Here is a 19985-nt window from a genome sequence, read left to right on the forward strand (position 1 = left end):
CACCGGAGGGAGAGCAAATTTGTTCCGGTTTTCTCTCCCTCCTCCCTTGTGAAGATGCTGTGGACACGTAATCAAAGACCAAGTAAAAAAAATACTGGTGGGCCTTGCCTGAGTGATCAGCCTCCTATGAGCAGATGAACTCATGCAATGAAAGCTATTGCAGCACTACTTGTTGGGCTCAAACAAGGAAGCACGAGGGCAGGGAGAGAGACTTTATTTGCAACAGGGAACTTTTAAGATGCAGTGTGATGTGAGTGGAATACTGCAGTGGAAAGGAGTATGGTTGAAAATATGGATTCTGCACATATAGAATAGGATACAGTTTCTCCAGAGAGGTTGTAGTGTGACCATAATAGGTTTGCTGGCTTGTAATCTCTGTTTTCACTGCCTGTTGAAAGGCATACAGAGAGGGGACAGGTAAGATTCCTACAGGAGTATGTTCCCTAAATCTTGCCACCACAGAGGAACACACCTTGGGAATGTTGGTTTTGGGAAGGGTGGGGGAAGCCGGTGGTTGGACCGAAAATGCTTTCCAGGCACATTTCAGAAACCGGCTTTGAGAAAGGGCTACAGGAAACTAATGGACGGAGTTCCACAAGAACTTTCCACAACACATGGAGACCAGATCCTGAAAGGGAGCTGCTCCGCTGCAACACTCTTCTTCGTTCTCTATGCATATTTGGAGGGTGTGTCGGAGGAAGAGAGACAGTACTGATAGAACAGGATGCAGCCGGAGGAGAATCAGGGACAGTGAGAATGAGGAGGAAGGGTATGACGTAAGCAAGAGAAATCCAAGCACAAAGGGTCTCCCTTTTCCTCATACAAGGTGCAAACCCTGCTCTGAGGAATATACTCAGAGTCCTGTAGTGATTTCATGCTCTTTATTGCAGCTTGTAAAACAGTGATTGAATTGCCCCCAAAACCTCAGGCTTTTATATACATTATTTACACAATGAGTCCTGTCTGATTGGCTGATTCTGATTCCCTCCTGGAGCCTGATTGGTCTTTTTCTGCAGGCCAATCAGTTGTTGCATTCTACGATCCTACCAGCCTAATAGGCTGATTAACTTCCTCCTGGAGCCTGATTGGTCTTTTCCTGCAAGCCAATCAGTTGTTGCATTCTAGGATCCTACCTGCCTATTGTTCTAGGATCCAAGCTTAGTACACAACACCCCTCCCCTCTAAGTTCCCGTTGCTCTCAGAAGGTTATTCTGGATTCATAGTTTGCAGCAGATCATGAGCAAAATCCCTTTTGTCTCTGATGATAGGAGAGCAAATTTGTTTCCTCCTTCTCACTGAAATCCCGAGTCCTAGCAAGGGCAATGCCTGCCAGGAGCTTAGCGGTCAGTAATAAGCTTCCTACTTCAATCACAATCAGAAGCACACAATACAAGCCAATCACTCCTGCATGATTATTAAGCCATCTGCTCAGCTGGGGAACGCAGCCTCCGAGATAGACGGTGCTTTGAGCCACAAACTCCTCCAGGGCCAGGGTGCCAAAGCCACACTGGGAATTCGGGATGGTGCCGTTTTCCAGCGGATCCAGGCAGCAGGAAGCTGGGACGCCGCAGGCTTGCACGCCTGGAGAACTGCAGTTAAAATATCTGGAATGTAATAACAGGAAGAATCATTTCACCTGCTGCTAAGGCACAGAGGTTCTCCGCCTCTTCCAGCACACCCACTCCGTTTTCTGCACGTGAATGCAGAAGATATCCAGGCAAAGGATGTTATTCCTGCTGGTAAGAATGGCCTGCACATGGATTCACTAACTTGACCAGGACCAATGCATGCAGAGGCGTACTTTGCAAAGGGAAACTGCACACCCAGCACTGTGTGCACAGTGTGATCCATGCATAATTGACTTTAGGCATGCATTGATGGATGAATGGATGGACAGCAGCAGCAGGTTTGACACTGCCTGTTAGGGTTTGAGCTCACAGCAATTCTTGAACGGAGGACCGGAGAGGTGGCAGGTGTGGATTCAAGCTGTGCACTACTTACCAGCTCACACCAAAGGAGGGGAGCACAGAGAGAGACCAGATGCAGCTGCTAAGGAAGCCTCTTAACAAGAACAAGCCAGAGCAGCTCATACAGTACTTCCTGCCAGTGTTAAAGCCAATTGTGCCAATTATCAGTGGGTCTGCACATGCAGGTCCTGAGTAAATACGTTAAATATGTACGTGAACGTTGCCTTTGAACAAAAGATGAGACTAAACTGACACAGCCTTAGAAACTGTCCAGCACTTCTTGCATTTACAGACAATAACATGGCACAATATGCTTTTATAAAGGGCAAAAACCCACAAAACCCCCACAACAATTACAAGCTTGTTATTGTACTTATCCTAAACTTAACCTAATACCTCAATGTTTGTAAGGTTTTTTCTGTTGTCTTTTTACATGGCTGTATCTTAACAACTGTTATTTCCCCCCACATCTTATTTTACCTCGTGCACTTATAATTTTATACTAGGTACAATTCCTTTTTCAATGAAGAATGTCTGTGTGGAAACATGAAGGAGATGAATATTAGCAGCACAGAAACCATAGACAAGATTTTCTGTGGCAGTGAGGTTTCCTTGCATATTCTGGAGCCGATCCACAGGAAATTAGTCACGCTTAAGTTATTCACAAGCAACATGTCCCACTGGTTTTAGTGTGGCTAAACTGCTTATGGACTGGGGCCTCTCTCAGCATGATTCTGGTTAGAAATGAACTCAATTACCGTAGGTCTCTTAAAACAAAAGCAAGCAAGAGGATCAACCCAGATTAGTAGCCCAGGTGAAACCCAAGTAAAAGGTGAATACCATGCTGGTGAAACAAGATGGGCATTGATCACATCACACACTGTCTTCCTGGGCTGCTTCCCAGGCTTCTTGCAGGCATTATGTGAGGAGAACACAATATATGGTAGTTTTGTTTCAATCTCATAAAGTGTGGATGAAAATAATAATAATAATAATAATAATAATTATTATTATTATTATTATTATTATTATTATTATTTATTATTTGTACCCCACCCATCTGGCTGGTTTTCCCCAGCCACTCTGGGCAGCTTCCAACAAAGATTAAAAATACATTAAAATGTCACAAATTAAAAACTTCCCTGAACAGGGCTGCCTTCAGATGTCTTCTAAATGTTAGGTAGTTGTTTATCTCTTTGACATCTGATGGGAGGGCATTTCACAGGGCGGGCACCACTACTGATAAGGCCTGCTGCCTGGTTCCCTGTAGCTTTGATTCTCGCAATGAGGGAACCGCCAGAAGGCCCTCGGTGCTGGACCTCAGCGTCCGGGCAGAATGATGGGGGTGGAGACGCTCCTTCAGGTATACTGGGCCGAGGCCATTTAGGGCTTTAAAGGTCAACACCAACACTTTGAACTGTTGAAAACAATGGCATTATTAGCAATTTTGATTGATGGGTGATGATGACGATGATTGGGCTACACTGTGCTGTGATGTGCTGCTGTTCTCCCACCTTTCCTAGGTGTTAACAGAACAGGGCAAGTAGGCTCATACTCACAAATTTGTTTTCCAGTCTAGGTAGGATTCCACCCCACAGCACTGCAGGCCCATCTGAATTTCATCCATGATGAATTTGAGATCTGGGTCATCCTGGTATCGTAGCACAGCCACAGTGAGGGACTCTTGCAAGGAGGTCTTGATTTGGCGTCTCAGAGAAAAGAAAACGATTCCACCCAGAGTTTCCAGGATCACAAACATCATGATTCCTCCCGTGAAAAGCTTCAAGAGGCAGGTGTTTTCAAAGAGGGCTCCTAGGCAGCCCAAGAGAGAGATGGTGCTGGCTACAAGACCTGCTAACACAAAAAAGAGCATGGGGTCGCTGCCCAAATAAGTTATCCGCTCACTTGCCAGTGACTCTTTGTCGGAGAGACCCCAGATCCCTATGGCCAAAAAGAGCAATCCTGCAATGGAGGCGGCCAGATTCCAAACAAAGGTCAAGTATTTAACACAGCGGCTAAGTGAATCCAGAGGGTGATGGGAAGATGGGCAGAGGTGCCATTTTCTTGTCCGTTTCCTAAGATGCCATGCTTTTCTTCCTCTGCTGGGATTCAGCAGGGAGCCCTGTGCATTAGAGGGGCAAAATATGTCCACTTTGTCCGCCTAAACAAAGAAGAGAACCAAAGAAAACGTAGACCAAGCGTCAGAGATGAGGAACAAAACAAAAAAGGGAGGTACAGTAAGCATTTCCCTTCTCAGAATATCCTGTTGTATAACTGGAGGCCTTTGGCATAACAGTAGGGTAGAGAGCAGAGGACAGGGCAGAAAAGAGATTTTTGATCGACTTATATGGCAGGGGGGAATAATACATTATGGCTGGGTTATCATCTAGTCAGCAGACTTGATCCCCTGTGGCTCTACTTTGTAAGACAGCTGGAGGCAGAAGCATAGATTAAGGGAAGATCCACACCATACATTTAAAGTACAGTGGTACCTCGGGTTACATACGCTTCAGGTTACATACGCTTCAGGTTACAGACTCCGCTGACCCAGAAATAGTACCTCGGGTTAAGAACTTTGCTTTAGGATGAGAACAGAAATTGTGCTCTGGTGGCGCAGCAGCAGCAGAAGGCCCCATTAGCTAAAGTGGTGCTTCAGGTTAAGAACAGTTTCAGGTTAAGAACGGACCTCCAGAACGAATTTAAGTTCTTAACCCGAGGTACCACTGTACATTCAATGAACATTTAATATACACGACTCCCCTCAGAGAATCCTGGGAACTGTAGTTTACCCCTCACAGAGCTGCAATGTAATAATCTACAGTCCCCAAGATTCTTTGGGGGAGGGGGAAGCCATTGTTTTAAATTATGACAGGGATCTGTCCTATGCGTAGTGATGACAGAGGTTTCTGATGTATCACTGCTGAGCTATAGTGGGCAGAGGGCAACATTATGGGGAAATCCGATGGGAAGGACAAAGCATATGTGATCCATTTAAGAGAGAGAAGAGGCCATTTAAAATGACTGAGGGAAGTGGCAGGCAAAGTGATTGATGGTGTGACTGAACTTGGAATAGAATAAAAGGTACGTATGTAAGACCAAGGAACGTCAAATTGTCATTTTAAGGCATTCTTCTTAGTAGACAGGCTAATACACAGTCTTAAGTATATTTCATTGGAAGAAAGTCTGACAGAACTCAGGGGACTTACTTCAACGTAAACTTATTTAGGATTATTATTAATATTTTCATATTGATGACCATGCAACATGATGGACTAGGGAAAAATTCGGTCTCTGCAGAATTAGGTCAACAGTCTTTCTTTCTTTCTTTCTTTCTTTCGCTCTCTCTCTCTCTCTCTCTCCCCACGTGCTATTAGAAAATCTCATTTGTTTTCCCCTCCACACAAATGGGAAAACGATGCCATATATATAGGACTAAATATCTCCAAAGACAAGGGTAAACTCAGAAACAATATGCAAATCAAAATAATTACCTTTGGTAGCAATGCACTGGTTTCATCAACTTCCATCTTGTTGTCCTGCAAAGATAGTCCTGGCAAAAAAGGATTTAAAAATGCAGCAAGTTTCTCTTTCATATTTCTAAGGCTGTAAAAGCAATTAATTGGATATCATTCTGCCCTTCTCCTGGCTAAGCAAGCGAGAAAGCTGCAAATGTTATGTGCTGCATGGGGGGGGGGGAGTTTCAGGGCAAACCCCGCTACAGTCATACTTGTATCATGTGAGAAATCACATTTCCTGGCTCAAAGAGGCCACCTTTGTGTTGCTTATGAATTATCCACTAAGTAGTTATATGTTCCATGCTATATAATTAATACCACACAACTGAATGCATTTCATACACATACACATATATAATATTCAGACTTACAAAGATAAGGGTTGCTGCTGCACTGTAGCCTTCCACGACAGATAAAATTGCAAGATCAAAATGAGATTCACCTTACCCTGAAAATTAGCTATGTCCTTATTTGGCACAAACTCTTAACTGTACCGCCAAACAGGAGACACACTGAACATCAAAAAGAGCATCAAAGCATCACAATTTTACATTCTGCAGAATCTGTAACATATGGATTCAAGTTCCAATTCAGTCATGGATTTGCTGAGCAGCCATAAAGAAATTCCAAACTCTGGCTTCCCATCTGTAAAATAGAAATGTGACAGATCAGGGGTGCCAACTTGAATAAAATATGGGGGGGGGTGCAAGCTGATAAGCCCCACCCTACATAATCGATCACATGACACGGTGCACACTCACCATTTGAATACCAATGCCCATGAACTGGTGTGGGAGGGTATCAACCCCCCTTCATACGCCCCTGTGCGTGGGGCGCTGGCACCCCTTTTGGTTGGCGCTGTGAGTCCCTGTGTTCCACAACTGTTCTAAAGGTAAACAACTATTTCCTTAAAACAAGCCAACAACTTTGGGGTCCCCCCCTAAAAAAAGGTCGACAACTCTGGGCAATCTTTGTACCCCGGTGCCACATATGCTGAAGATGGCCCTGTGAATGAGCTCAGTAGAAGGCAGTTCTCTCCTCCTGTTCTGCTTAGAGTGTCTTCTTCTTTCCTCTTTACAGACTGTAGTTTCAAGGATGGGACTGGGGCAATGACAAGAAGATTGTCACCTCCACTTGGGTTGACTGTGTGCTATAAGACTGGTCTCCTCATACTGCAGGGTCTTCCATTTTACAGAGTGTACATTCAAGAAGGGGAGGGGAGGGAAAGTGCTCTGCTGCAGGAATTCCTTTAGCTAATGGGGCCTCCTGCTGCCGCTGCACCGCCGCTGCATGATTTTTGTTCTCATCCTGAAGCAAAGTTCTTAAACTGAGGTAATATTTCTGGGTTAGCCGAACTCTGTAACCTGAAGCGTATGCAACCTGCAGCATATGTAACCCGAGGTACCACTGTATGTGTGTGTATATATATGTGTGTGTGTGTGTGTGTGTGTGTGTGTGTGTGTGTATAAATCACTTTGGTTCATGCAATGCCGGTCTGTCAGTAGAACCAATGTTATATATATGTTATATATGATTATATGTATAGACACACACACACGTGTTATATATATGTGTGTGTGTGTGTAACAAAAATCCTAGAACAAGCACTGGGATTGCTATCGCTAGTTAAAACACTTTCCCAGTCTGCCATAAGCCATGCTCAGGCAGGAGAAGGGAAAGCATGAATGAATTGCGACTGGAGAGAGCAGCTTCCAGAGGACATTTTGCAGCAACTCCGCGCATTACAAGACATGGGAAGCACAACTGCATTGAAACTTAACGACGAAACAAAACTTGCCAGGCGGCTTGCTACCTTTCTAAGAAACTTATCTTCATAAATAAATAAATAAATAAACAAACACCTTCTGGCGGGGCGTGTCACGTGCGCGGCGTAGAATCCGCGTGGAACCTACGATCTCTCTCGTGCGCGAGAGACAAGAGACAGAGTCCTGAGTGGGCGGAGCCTAAGCGCAAAAGAAGAAGAAGAAGGGGCGGGGGGAGAGTAGCGCCCGCATTCGACGCCGGACCGTTTCTCCCCCGGAACCTTGTTGCCTCCGCTTGCGCTACCGGGCCGGGAACGGTGACGCGGCACTATTGGCGGTGCACAAGCTGGCTGGCAGGCAGGAGGCGGCGCTACCGGTGCCGGGGCAGGACGCGGGGTCGGGAGCGGTGGCGAGGACATGGCGGAGACTATTGTAAGTTGGGTTTGAGGGGAGGGGAAGAGAAGAGAAGGGGGCACGTGGGGTCACCTGTCGTCGTCCTATCCCCCCCCCCGCCAGCCCTGGGTTGCCCCGGGTTCCCCCGACGTGAGGCCTGTGAGGGAACAGGAGGCGCCGCCGCTCCCTCCCTCCCTCTTTGTCATGGTGAGGGAGGCGGCGAGTCTTGGGAGTGCCCCCCCTGCCCCGACTGCCTCGTCCTGCCCCTGGATCCCCACCCCAGTGGGGGGGGGGTGGCACTGGCCAACTGGGTCTGATTCCCCTCCAGCCTCTCCATGCAGGTCCTGTGAAGGAGGCGGAAGAATGATTTCTCCGTGGGGGATTCCTCGGCCCTTCTTTCTGAGGGGGGGGGGAGTCCGGCCTGGGGATACTGGCACTGGCGGTCGCTTGCGTCCGACCTCCCCCCCCTAAAAAAAAATAACCACAACAACTTGGAAGTATCAAGCGATCCCTCCCCTGCTTTCACCAAAGGGAGGAGGAGTGAGGAAAAGACGGGGCACCGCAGGGCTAAGCCGCTTTAATCACAATTTCTTCTTCTCTCCCCAACCCCCCCAAAGGGAGAACAGTGGGAGCTGCAGTTCCCGAGGTTGGGGTGGGAGGGGCTGCGAACTAAGAATTCCCAGCAGAGCACCAGACTACAATTCCCAGAATCCTCTAGGTGAAACCATGACACTTCAGCTAGCATAAAACTAAACAAAAAACAAAAAAAACAGCGTGCATGTGCCTAGTTAGTCTCCCTTAACTTCTATCAAAAACCCGTGGAAGCGGGGAGCGTGTGTGGCCAGTGTGCAACCCACGGGAACATAGTTTGTGCGACAGCAACTATCTTTTTTGTTTTGCCTTCGGTTTAGTGATCATTTTATTTCTCAGCGTCCAGGTTCAGTTGCTATTTTTTCAAGATCGATGTGCTGTTGGGCTATTTGGCGGCCTGCCCAAAATGCATTATGTCTTGTGTGTGTGTGTGCATGCATGCAAGTGTGGGCATAGGGGTGAGTGGGGCAAGTGGCGTTGGATCCTTAATATTTTTCAAAATTAAGTAGGCGGCTAGCTCACAGGCTGTAATTGTAATTCTGTGCCTCATGAGATCAGTAACTCTTAATGTATGGTCATAAATAGCTGAGTTGTTTTCCACTTGAAGCTTTAGATGCATTTATTTCCATCTGACAATACCCAGTTAGGTTGGGTACAAGGCAAAAAGCAACAAACCCTGGATTTAACTTGTAGAAAATTCATAAGTGTTCTTGGCTTAGCTCCAGTTGTAGAATGTCAGAGAATAATAAGGGAAACTTAGTTCATGCTAGAATGTGGGAATACTCCAGCGGTTGCCTTACATTAAGTTGTTCTTGTGAAGAAGCCTTCACATTGTTTTCCTATGTCCATGTGGACAAGGTGAGAAATTAATCCCTTCAAATATAAGTTGAGTTAAGGCATTTTTTTAATGGGACGAAGGAAGAAAATTTAGGGTATTATTTGAGGCATTTGGGAAAGAACAGATTGATCATAATGCCATATGCAACATAGGAAGTTCTCTTGCACCAGGACAGTCTATACTAGGCAAGTATAATCTACTCTTAATTGGCAGCAGCTTTGCAGCATCTTAGACAAAAACCTCTCATGTTACTTGCTGCTTGAGCCTTTTTTAATTGGAAATACTACAGACGAAATGCAGGACATTCTGTGTGCAAAGCGTGTGCTCTACTTGTGTGCTCCATCCCCCTTCCTATAGATGTTTGAAGACTCTCTGAATGTTCCATAAGAGCACACACGTCTGAAGGTTGAATTACATATAGTGTGGGTGCATCCCTCCCTATGGTGCATACAGATTAATATCACATAGGCATGAACACATAATAATGAGAAACCATGGGCAGCTTGAAATGCTGTCTTTTGAATTATTAGGTCACTAGTACTCAGTTTTCTCAACTGCCTGGTCCTGTGAAGATCAGACAGCACAAGTTATAGTAATGTGTGTGTGTTAGCTAGACGTAGCTTATGCCATTGTTAACAAATTGTTGCCAGTATCTATGATAGTCTTGACCATATGTATCAATATTCATTAATTGTCCATACAAGTAAATGAGGCAGGGCCTTATTTGGGCATTTTTGGCATGCAGTCAGAGCCTTCAGTCTCTAGAGCGAGACTGGTGTGGTTTTAATGGCATTCTAGTTAAACCTGTTTTTGGTAGGGTTAGATCATCCACTTTGATTGTAGCTAAACGGAATGTAAGTGCCACTGTTTAACCTGCTTAAAAGCTAGGTTGTTTATGTAGTATTCTTTGTGGCAATTAAATGCCCCACTTGGTTGCTGACACCTGGTTTTCAGTGTAAACCAAGTTTTAGCAGTAGAACTGAGTCAGCATAGTTTTCAGTAGGAAGTGCAAATCACATGAAAGACTTGACAGACGATAGTTTTAGGAAAGTGCTCTTGTTGGGGCTTCTCTCAAAATTATCTTGTCCTTGCCTGTCTAGGAAACAGGGTAGTTTCCCTGCTTGTAACGGATTGTAATGTATGTCACTATTATAAGATTCTGACTTACAGGTGGCTTTTAATATTGGCCGGTTTCTTGGTTGATATTCTCTGTATTTTGGGCCATCTGCTGAGGCAGCTTATCTGCCTATCATCATCATCTGGACACTGCAACCTTTCAGTTTCAAAAACCTTTAAGGTTACTTTTCTAAAGCTACACAGCAAGCATTTTAAAAGTGTCTTCTAATAGTCTTTTATGTTTGTTACCACGATAGAGGAATACTACAGTTTCAGAGTAATTATGGACAAATGCTATATACTGTATTATTCAGATCCATTTTTCTCTCTGTGTGATTGGCATGTTAACACCCACAAGGTGAGTGCTGGTTGCTTTTCTGTGTGCCATCTACACCAATGGATGGAGCTTTGGGGAATGTATCCTGCCTTTTGGAGAGGGGCTTTCCACTCAAATCATTATTTGCCTGCCTCTGCTACTTGTTTCTAATTTGGGCATGCACTTTCTGTACTGCATGTGCACACTTTGGGAGGGGGAAAAACAATCACGGAAGTGCACCAGAGCAAACATTACTAGCTCTTAGTTGTCATATGTCCCAATAAATTAAATATAGGCTTTCACTTTTTTGGAAGGTGGGATGCAGGGTTATACATTCCCATTTGGTTTTAATTTGAAAATATAGGGAGGCCTTGAACATAAGTGGCATTTAGCTATGTTAAACTGCTAATTGATTCGAAGGACAAGGTGGAGTGTGTCAATAAAAAACAAAACAAAATCCCATATCCATAAGATGCACAACTGCACATTACTCCCCTCCAAAAAAAAGTACTGCAGCATGGAATACTGGACATTCTGATAAAGAGGTCTTACCTAATTCTGTGTAATTCTCTTAAAAATAAATAAGTTATTGATTTTAGATGTACAAAAAAGAAAATACAAGCTAACATCGATTAACAATGTTTACATATGGTAGGTGCATCAGTGGGATGGAGCAGGCTGACTCAATAGTTACTTTTTTTTTTTAAGATCCCAGTGTATTTACCATGATCTCAGAAGTAATTCCCACATTTACTGTGTGAAAATAGTGAGCGAATTAATCCTGCAAACTGTGTGTGCCTTCAGCATATGGCAGTCACAGGGAACAGAGGTCTTTCATTTAGGCTGGTGGAAGCATAACAGTTAAGTTGTGCCAATGAGCAAATGGAAAATATGGGTTTGGTCACCATGGACTGCTAGACACATGACAAACCACCCATCCAAAAATGCACCAGTGAGCTTCCACACCAGCAATGACTACAGTTTTTATAACTGGCTATTTTTACTTACTGAATTTTCCATGGTAAGGGAAAATCTGGATTCAACAAAGAAAAAGTATAGGCTGGCATTTTGATGGCAGCAGTGACATGTGGATGCTGTGAAAAGGTGTGTGTATGAGCACCAATTCCCCCAGTAAATTCCCATCTGGAAACACCCACAAGTCTGAAGGTGATTTTTCAAATGGAAAAGAAAAGACCTATTGCATGATGTTGAAATTCAGGGTTGGGCCTGGAATTAATAGCGTGACTTGGTCTTAGTATTAGTCATTCTGCTTTCACTCCAGAGTGGAATACTACAGAGAGTCACTGCATGTTTACTGTCAAGTAAGTTCTGTTGAATTCAGTGGGACTTGCTCCCAGGCAACATGCTGCTTTGTCATGTTGGATTTTGTTAGGTAATAAAAGCAAACATCAGAAAAAATTGAATGTTAAGACAGTGTAACAAAACCACATTATGTTTATATACTTAAAACTCATAGAAAGTATCAAGGTGGTACAAAACAGTATGTGCCGGTACAATAAAACACTATTCACACAATGCAAGATATATGCCCTAACTGTATGTGTACATTTAAAACATGGGCAGAACAATCTAAAGAGGGTGAATGAGGAAGAACCCAAGACAGAGGAACCACCAAATCCAAAGCCCTGTCAGGTTTATGCCAACAGAATAAAAAGCAGTGTTTGTTTCCTTTCCTCTTTCCCTTTCTGCAGTCTTTTAAAAGACAAATCCCTTCCATTGGTCCTAGTAGATGGGAAAATAAGTACCGTATTGGCCCCAATATAAGCTGCACCCGAATATAGTCATACCTCTAGTTACATACCGCTCTGGTTACGTAACTTTCAGGTTACGAATGCGGCAAACCTGGAAGTGTTTACTTCCGGGTTCGCTGCACGCGCAGAAGCGTTCTGCATGCTTCATGCATGCATAGAAGCGATCTGCACGCGCAGTAGCGGCCCTCTACTTATGGACTTTTTGGGGTGCAGGCGGCACCCCGGAACGGATCACGTTCGTAAGTAGAGGTACCACTGTATGCCACACCTTTGGAGGTGTGACTTATTGGAGGTGAAAAAAGAAGAAATACCAAAATATAAGCTGCTCCCTTCCTTGCTGCTCCTGGCTGCATACTGGGTAGGGTGGGGGAGCCATGCTGTGTTGCCAGCAGCCTTTCCCCTTCCTTCCTCGCTTTCTCCCTTCCTGGCCTTGGGGGAGACTTTGCCATGCTCCTGGAGCCGTTTGCCCTGGCTGCATACTGTAAACTTGCGAATAGAAGCCGCACTTTAACTATTCATGGTTGAAATTTTGGGGGGAAAGTGAGGCTTATATTCAGGCCAATACGGTATGTTGGAACCAGAGCCAATGTACTCACCCTGTCCCTGTTGTGTGTGTTGTGGGAACAGAAGGAATTTAGATCCAGCACCTCCCTCAACATGCTCACCTCCTACATGATGGGGGAGACAGCTGCAAAAATTTCCATGACTGCAGCATGGAGGCATCCATGCTCCACCCACCAAGAGGCAGACCTCTTGCTCCACCCATGGAGAGGTAGATCCACAAAATCCTGTGACCCCTAGGTTACCTTCTAGGGACTTAAGGATAGCTCTCCAGCTGAGGTTGCCCTTCATTTTTTCCACAGGGCAAAGTTGCAAAGGGATATCAGATTATTTTTCTTGACCTCTATGTATGAAAGCTTCAGAAGTGTAAAAGAAGGCAGCAGTGCTTCAGGCCCAAGATTACCTTCCTAGGGACAATTACCTTGAGCTGTTGTTTTCCCAGAGTAGATAGCTGCCTTTATTTTTCCACCTCAAGAGATTGCTCCATTGTTGCATGTCCCGTAGGACTTGCATGATTTAACGCACTGTACTGCTGTGGTGTTTGAATTCCAGCTGCGATTGGCCCTGCCACCATGTGCAGTGGTCAGAAATGATGGAAGTTGTAGTTCATCAGCATCTGGAAGGCCAGTTTCCCCACCCCTGTGCTAAAATGAGAGCCACTGGCAGTTAATGATGCTACTTGATGTAATTTTTTTTCTGCTAAGAGAACAGCCTGAAAACTCATGAATGTTTATTGCTGAGCTTGAATATAATTCCTGCTGTTTTTGATTTGTAAACTCAGTCTCTATCAGGAAAATAACTTAGAAACCTATTATTGTGTGTCTTTAAAAAAGATAATATGAAAATGCTTTAGATTTTACTATTCCACTTATTCCTCTTCCTGCCAGTTATATGTTCCTGCATTAAATTTTGTATTACTGTCCTCTTAAGGGCTTTCAGGCTGCATTTGTGCTGGTTTATTTCCTACATTTAAAAGCCAGTTCTCTATGTTCAGTCTCTTTTGCCCCAAAACTCAGAACTTCACAGTTTTATTTTATTTCTAATTTTCTTCAAAACCTTTGCCATTCTTAATAGATAATTCGTGTCCAATCACCCGATGGAGTGAAACGCATCACAGCAACAAAGCGGGAAACTGCTGCAACGTTTCTGAAAAAGGTATTCTAGCTTGGCATATTCTTTGCTGTTCTTCTAAGGAAGCAACAATAGGGAACCTCTGTTTTCGCATGACAGCCAGTTTGTGCACCTGCTCTTTAGGATTTGGTTGGATTTACCCAGAAGCTTTCTTTGACGATGATTTAACATAATTAGAAGAGAGTAGTGATGGCTTTGTGGTTCAACACACATCACAGAAGAAGCTAATCTTTCCAAAATTAAACTCCAACACCCTTTGGTTGGAAACCCACATTTGAAACTTTTATCAAAGCCTAACCTCAGTGCATTGTAAAATGTCACCAGTGCTGTTTCAATCAGAGGTGTATTTTTTATTTTTATTTTTTTAAAAACCTTTTGATGGCAGAGGATCAGCTGTAGTGGTTCAATACACCAGGCACTTACAAGCTTTACAAGTGGTGGGGTGGCCTCTGTGTTTATGCTTGCTTCTTTGGGGACTAGGGGGATTGATTTGTATGCTCATAAGCCAAAACAGTGACTGTAGTGCAAAATTCATCTGTTAGTTGGGAACCTCTTCCATAATTTAGTTGCCAAGCAAAACAAATCAGATGTCTTGATGCAGCCTGAGTCTGTAGTCCAAAGCATCTATGGCAGGAATTGAGTTATATTGAATCCAGTGGAACTTGAGCAAAAATGGTTTTGAATTGGACTGTGTTATTATAACTTGCTGTATGGTTGCCTTTTTAACTGAAATATAACCAAAGTGGTATGCAAGACAAACAATATTTCATTTCCAAACACTACCCAGCAATAAAATTTATGCTCAATATAAACTTCATAAAAACGGCCTAAAATTGCAATGCAACTGAAACCAAAACCAAAAGTACTGTAACTCAGATTTTCACCTATAGAACCTGTACAGTGGCATACGTCAAAATTCAGGGAAGATCTTCCAGTAGGCAAGGACCCACAAATACACTTGCAAGTGCCCCATTTTTATTTATATTTTGCTCTATCAAGAGGATGACGTTGGAGAGGGTCTCCACTGTTCTTGGAGAAGTTTGAGGACAGTCCCTGGCTCCAAGTTGACTCAGAAGCATGGAAGAATAGCAGAGGCTTTTTCTGAGACTGCCCTGAACCACAGTGATTGTTGGAAAACCCTGACATTTCCTGCTGCTTTCTCAGCACCTGAGGCTTACTGCAGTGGGGTTAAGCTCTTAGCCCTTTTTCAGCAGGGGCTCTTCCCCACCTCCATTGTACTAAACTTTGTTACCCACTGCCAATGGAACAAGTTCTTTTTATGGGAAGTGGCTAGGTGAAACCCTACTGAGAGCAAATTCCATAATCCAAGACTGGCGTTTCTTACACTGAGCTCCATTTTCAAAGTTGAATGGCTGATTCGGACGACTGTTTAATTTATAACCATCTTATCAGCTCTAATGGGGTTTATTTTGTGCATTTGCCAGAGTTGCAGTAAGGTACTTTGCCTAATTACCTATACAACTAAACAACAGATTATGTTTCCACAGTAATTCCCATGTACTTTTACCCGTGAACAGGAAGACTTGAAAGATCTTGATGACATTTTCCTCTTCTAATCTGTATTCTACTTTCATTTAGAAATTTCTTTTACCAGGTTTAAACAGTTGGGAGTGCACCAATTGGGCTTGCCTGCTCCCTGTTTTCCGGAGTGAAAATTATTCCCTGAAATGGGCCTAACCCTGTTTCAGCATTGACTTCAACGTTAATTGCTGACAAGTATAGCTTAATTTGAAATTTCCACCCATACAATGTCTACATAATATGTATTGTGGATTCTGTGAGTGTACATTTCAGATATTTGCTTCCACTTTTGTGTAATAAACTCCATGTGGAGATAACATCTGAGTCTTGTGTTGTAGGGATAAACATACCGTAACTGTATGAGATTTCTGCTGTAGACATTATGTTCTCTTTTTTTTCTAGGTTGCAAAAGAATTTGGCTTCAGAAATAATGGATTTTCTGTGTACATCAATAGAAACAGGACTGGTGAGATCACATCATCTCCCAATAAGTCCCTCAACTTATTAAAAATCAAGTAAGTACTTTGCAAAAGACATGGAGCCACTGTTGGACTATAGTAGGCTCTGTTTCTTTTTGGGCAAGGCTGCTCAGATTTCTTGACAGTGCCTCTCTTGGCAACTGAACAAAAATACCCACTCTAATATTCCCTATGTGGTGTTGTCTGTCCTATTTATGTCTATGGGTTTAGATGAAGCAGATCTCTTGAATCGAGATTTTGCAAGAATTATGAGGTACTACTTAGTAACCTATTCTAATATGTTACAGTGCATTAATTCTTTTTTGACCCCAAAAATTGTTTTAATCCATTTCTTTCTTTGTTTACATGCACTTGGTCTAGAAAGGAGATGGAAGAGCTGGGCTGCTTCTGCTGCACAATTATTCCTTGGATACCTAATTTCATGATACAGTGGTACCTTGGTTTTCGAACGTCTCGGTCGACGAACATTTCGGTTTTCAAACGCCATAAACCCAGAAGTAAATGTTTCGGTTTTCGATCTCACCTTGGAAGTGGAACAGGCCACACGGCTTCCATATTGAGTTTTCCGTATTGTGTTTTCAGTTTTCGAACATTTCAGAACTCGAACGGTCTTCCAGAATGGATTATGTTCGAAAACCGAGGTACCACTGTACTAGTTAAAATAAAATGGATTTTAGAATACTCTATGCTCAATATTGTAAGAACCAAATTTGGAAGGTATGTTGCTTGCCCTCTAATGGCAATGCTGGATCTATTGGACCCTTCAGCTTGGATACAGACACGGGGGTCCCGTTCCTGGCCCCTGTGTGCGTTGGCGGAGCATGCATAAGCCCTGCCCCGTTCTGCCCTCTTCCAGATCTAAATGGTACACACATGTTGTTGGCAGTCGCGATAGCAATTGACAACAATTAAAACAGTAATAATTATTATTCTGATAAAATTAAAATGGGGTAGAGCAGTAGATAATTCCCAGCGAAACAAGAAAGTTCTCACTTGTTTGCAAAAAGCCAGCAGGGAGGAAGCTGTTTCATTTCCCTTGGATGGATGTTCTATTTAAGGGCAGGTGACTAATTGGCTCCTCTGTTAGCTTTTCCTTTTCTTTTTTAATTGCCTTTTGCTTTGGAACGAAAAAGCAGCTGAACAGCAGCCAGATGCACCTATGTTTTCTTTAATTGCATGAACTCTGATGGATAAGTCTCCTGCTTGTAGGCTAATTTGTGGCTTAGCGATAAGTTTCCTAGCTGTTCCTGTTGGTTTGCAGAGTATGGCATGCAGTCTTCATGTTTTTTGCACTTAACATTACATCCAGCCTGATGCCTCGTGCATTCAGGTTTACATGGGTTGAATAATGAGCCCATTGGAAATCTGTGCTTACCCACTTTTGTTTAGAAATGTAGTAGAAGCAGCAACAGCAGTAATATTTTACCATCATCCTGGAATGATATTGTCAAGTAGGTAAACCATTTTACAGATAAAAGCAGAACACCAGAAAACATTGTTTTTAGTAATAAAACGATCCTATTATAGCATCTCGGACTTCCTGACTAACTGTCTTCATTACAGTTAATAGAATAAAGAATTAAAAATAAACCCAGAAAATAAAAATATTAATAATAAATATTTCAGTGTCATTAAAGGAATTCCAAACTATACTATTGCCTTAGAGTCAGGAGTAATTTCGACTCCATTCAAAGAAATAGTTTGCAGTAAATTAATTTTGTCTTTGACCCATCTCATCAGATCTCAGAAAAGACGTCAATTTTGACATTAAAATGAATTTCCAGACTTGATCCATTCATTGATATTAATTACTAAAGGGGACTTCCATTTCTGCACAAGCAGCATTATTCCAGGAACTCTCATGTTTGAAACTAATTCTGTATGTATTCTATTAGATATTTTGTGTAATTTAATCATAATAATAATAGAATGGTATTTCATATCCCAATACACTGGTTGTTTTCTGACTTTTTTGCAGTAAGCTACATTTCTATCACATATGAAAATGGTCTCCTGGTTCCTTCCTACACCTCCAACACATTTTTGCATTGTTTCTATTTTGCTTAACATCACAGGACTTAAATACCAGTATTGCCTTACAGCAGTTTCCCCTTATTGTTATAGTCTATGAGAATCTCTGGCATAAAACCCAGACTCTCACAGAGATATTGCTACCAACACCTTGCACCACTAACCCGAGCACATTAGTTCACTTGCTCAAAAACAGTTGATATTTTCTGGATAGTAGCCTTTCCCAAGTGCACGTAGCTTCTTATTTTTTATTATTTTATCTAAATAGAGCACTCCTTCTCCAGTTCTTAAAGCTGTGATCTGAGTCTGCTAAGCTTGGATGTTTCTGTTTAGGAGAAGAAAAGTTAGGCTTGGTGTAGCAAGGTTCTTTCCAGAACCCTGGCACAGAGCCAGCTCAGCTATTAGGCAGACTGAGGCGACTGCCTCAGGTGGCAGAAGCGAGACTGGAACAGAAGAGACACCGGTAGCAGCTGAAATTGTGTGAGATCTTGTTGAGCGTGCAAGATTTCAGCAAGATCTTGCCTGAAATTGGTGCTGTTTATCTGCCAGCAGTGTAGGTGGCAGGGCAGGCAGAGAAGCGGCACCAGCAGCAGCAGTAGGTATGGTGTTGGCAGCAGAAGGGCAGGGCAAGATGACACTTCCCGCTTTGCCTCAAGCAGCAAAATGGGATGTGCTGCCCCTACCCTGGCGAATAGCCTTCCCCCTGTCTGCTGTTCTTGGTAGCCTATCAATAACGATAGAAGGGAACGTGCTGTTTAGAAGCAGAATCTGGAAAAGCTTTTAAGTTTTCCATGGCTTCTCAGTTGTTCCATCCCTGATTGGGGAGGAGAGATGGGAACATCTTTAAAATGTAGCACAGGACAGAAGTTGAGTGATTGTGCTCTGTTGGCTCATCTTGCGGAAACTGCATCACCGAAAACCACATCTTTAAAAAAGCATCATCATTGATTGGCATGAATTAGAAAGAAACATCATGCAGAGAACCAGAGATTCTTTAAGACTGCAGTCCTCTGCACAGGTACTTGAACACAACTAGATTTAACTTCCAAGTTAGCATGCATATAACTGATACAGTGGTACCTCGGATTACAGATGCTTCAGGTTACAGACGCTTCAGGTTACAGACTCCGCTAACCCAGAAATAGTACCTCGGGTTAAGAACTTTGCTTCAGGATGAGAACAGAAATCGTGCTCTGGTGGCGCGGCAGCAGCGGGAGGCCCCATTAGCTAAAGTGGTGCTTCAGCTTAAGAACAGTTTCAGGTTAAGAACAGAACTCCAGAACGAATTAAGTTCTTAACCCGAGGTGCCACTGTACTGATTTAGGCTGGATTCGGAGCTCCTGCTTGAGGAAAGGTGGGAGCATTTCCCCCCCTGTGCCCCCCGAAAAGTTGCTCTGAAGGGTTAGAAGGACCCTTCTACAGGGGACTACAAGGGGAAGGGAATGGGTAAAAAAATGTCTTCCTTCTTCCTTCAGTAGGAGCCTTCATAAGACCTTATTCCTTCTGGATTAGAAAAAGCCTTTCCCTTTGCAGAAGGGACACTCTAGATCCAACCCATAATGTATAGTGTTAATGTCAAGACTGTAGAACAGGCAGGTGGTCCCCCAGGCCTCTGAATCTGGGCTCCTGTTCTCACGTAAGCCATAGCCTCTTACCCCTAGGCTCTACCCCACCAGTCCTGTTCCATGGTGAGTGGCCACGCAGGAGAAAATAGCTTCCTGTAAGGCCCATTTGGTTTGTTGCTGTGCACTGACCCTTCTGCTTGAGGCTCTTTCTCAAAGCTCGGTGAGAGAGCCAAGCTAAGAAATGATAGTGAATAGTGTGTGTGTGCCCATGCATGATAGAAAATGGAGTGTATGTGTGATTTGGCCTTGCCCACTTTCCCCCAAGAAAACCCTGCTTTGCCGGTGTGTGAAAAGGATTCCACACCCTGCTATAAGTTGCCCAGCCTCCCCACACCAAGTTCATCC

The 19985-nt window shown here is 43.5% G+C and overlaps 2 protein-coding genes across 4 annotated transcripts in view; one reads left to right on the plus strand and one right to left on the minus strand.

Annotated features, from left to right (window-relative positions):
* Window positions 1–867: 867 nt before the first annotated feature.
* Window positions 868–7449, minus strand: TSPAN10 (tetraspanin 10). 3 transcript variants are annotated; one of them, XM_053375470.1, is made up of 5 exons: window positions 7345–7449; window positions 5930–6127; window positions 5459–5517; window positions 3527–4128; window positions 868–1604 (listed from the first exon to the last, which is right to left on the minus strand). In XM_053375470.1, the coding sequence occupies exons 3-5, from the start codon at window positions 5492–5494 to the stop codon at window positions 1235–1237; spliced, it is 1008 nt and encodes a 335-aa protein (XP_053231445.1). In that variant the 5' UTR covers window positions 5495–5517; window positions 5930–6127; window positions 7345–7449; the 3' UTR covers window positions 868–1234. The 3 variants fall into 3 exon arrangements, with proteins under 3 accessions (XP_053231445.1, XP_053231443.1, XP_053231442.1); XM_053375468.1 differs by having other exon boundaries at window positions 5854–6127; XM_053375467.1 differs by having other exon boundaries at window positions 5459–6127.
* A 124-nt stretch (window positions 7450–7573) lies between these two features.
* The window catches only part of NPLOC4 (NPL4 homolog, ubiquitin recognition factor), a 51203-nt gene continuing 38791 nt past the window's right edge, over window positions 7574–19985 (plus strand). The window contains exons 1-3 of the mRNA XM_053375466.1: window positions 7574–7677; window positions 13907–13987; window positions 15908–16020. Coding sequence (XP_053231441.1) covers window positions 7663–7677; window positions 13907–13987; window positions 15908–16020 — 209 coding nt within the window. The 5' untranslated portion in view covers window positions 7574–7662. The remainder of the gene's footprint in view (window positions 7678–13906; window positions 13988–15907; window positions 16021–19985) is intronic.

Source organism: Podarcis raffonei, chromosome 2 (genome assembly GCF_027172205.1).
Source record: "Podarcis raffonei isolate rPodRaf1 chromosome 2, rPodRaf1.pri, whole genome shotgun sequence".
NCBI lineage: Eukaryota > Metazoa > Chordata > Lepidosauria > Squamata > Lacertidae > Podarcis > Podarcis raffonei.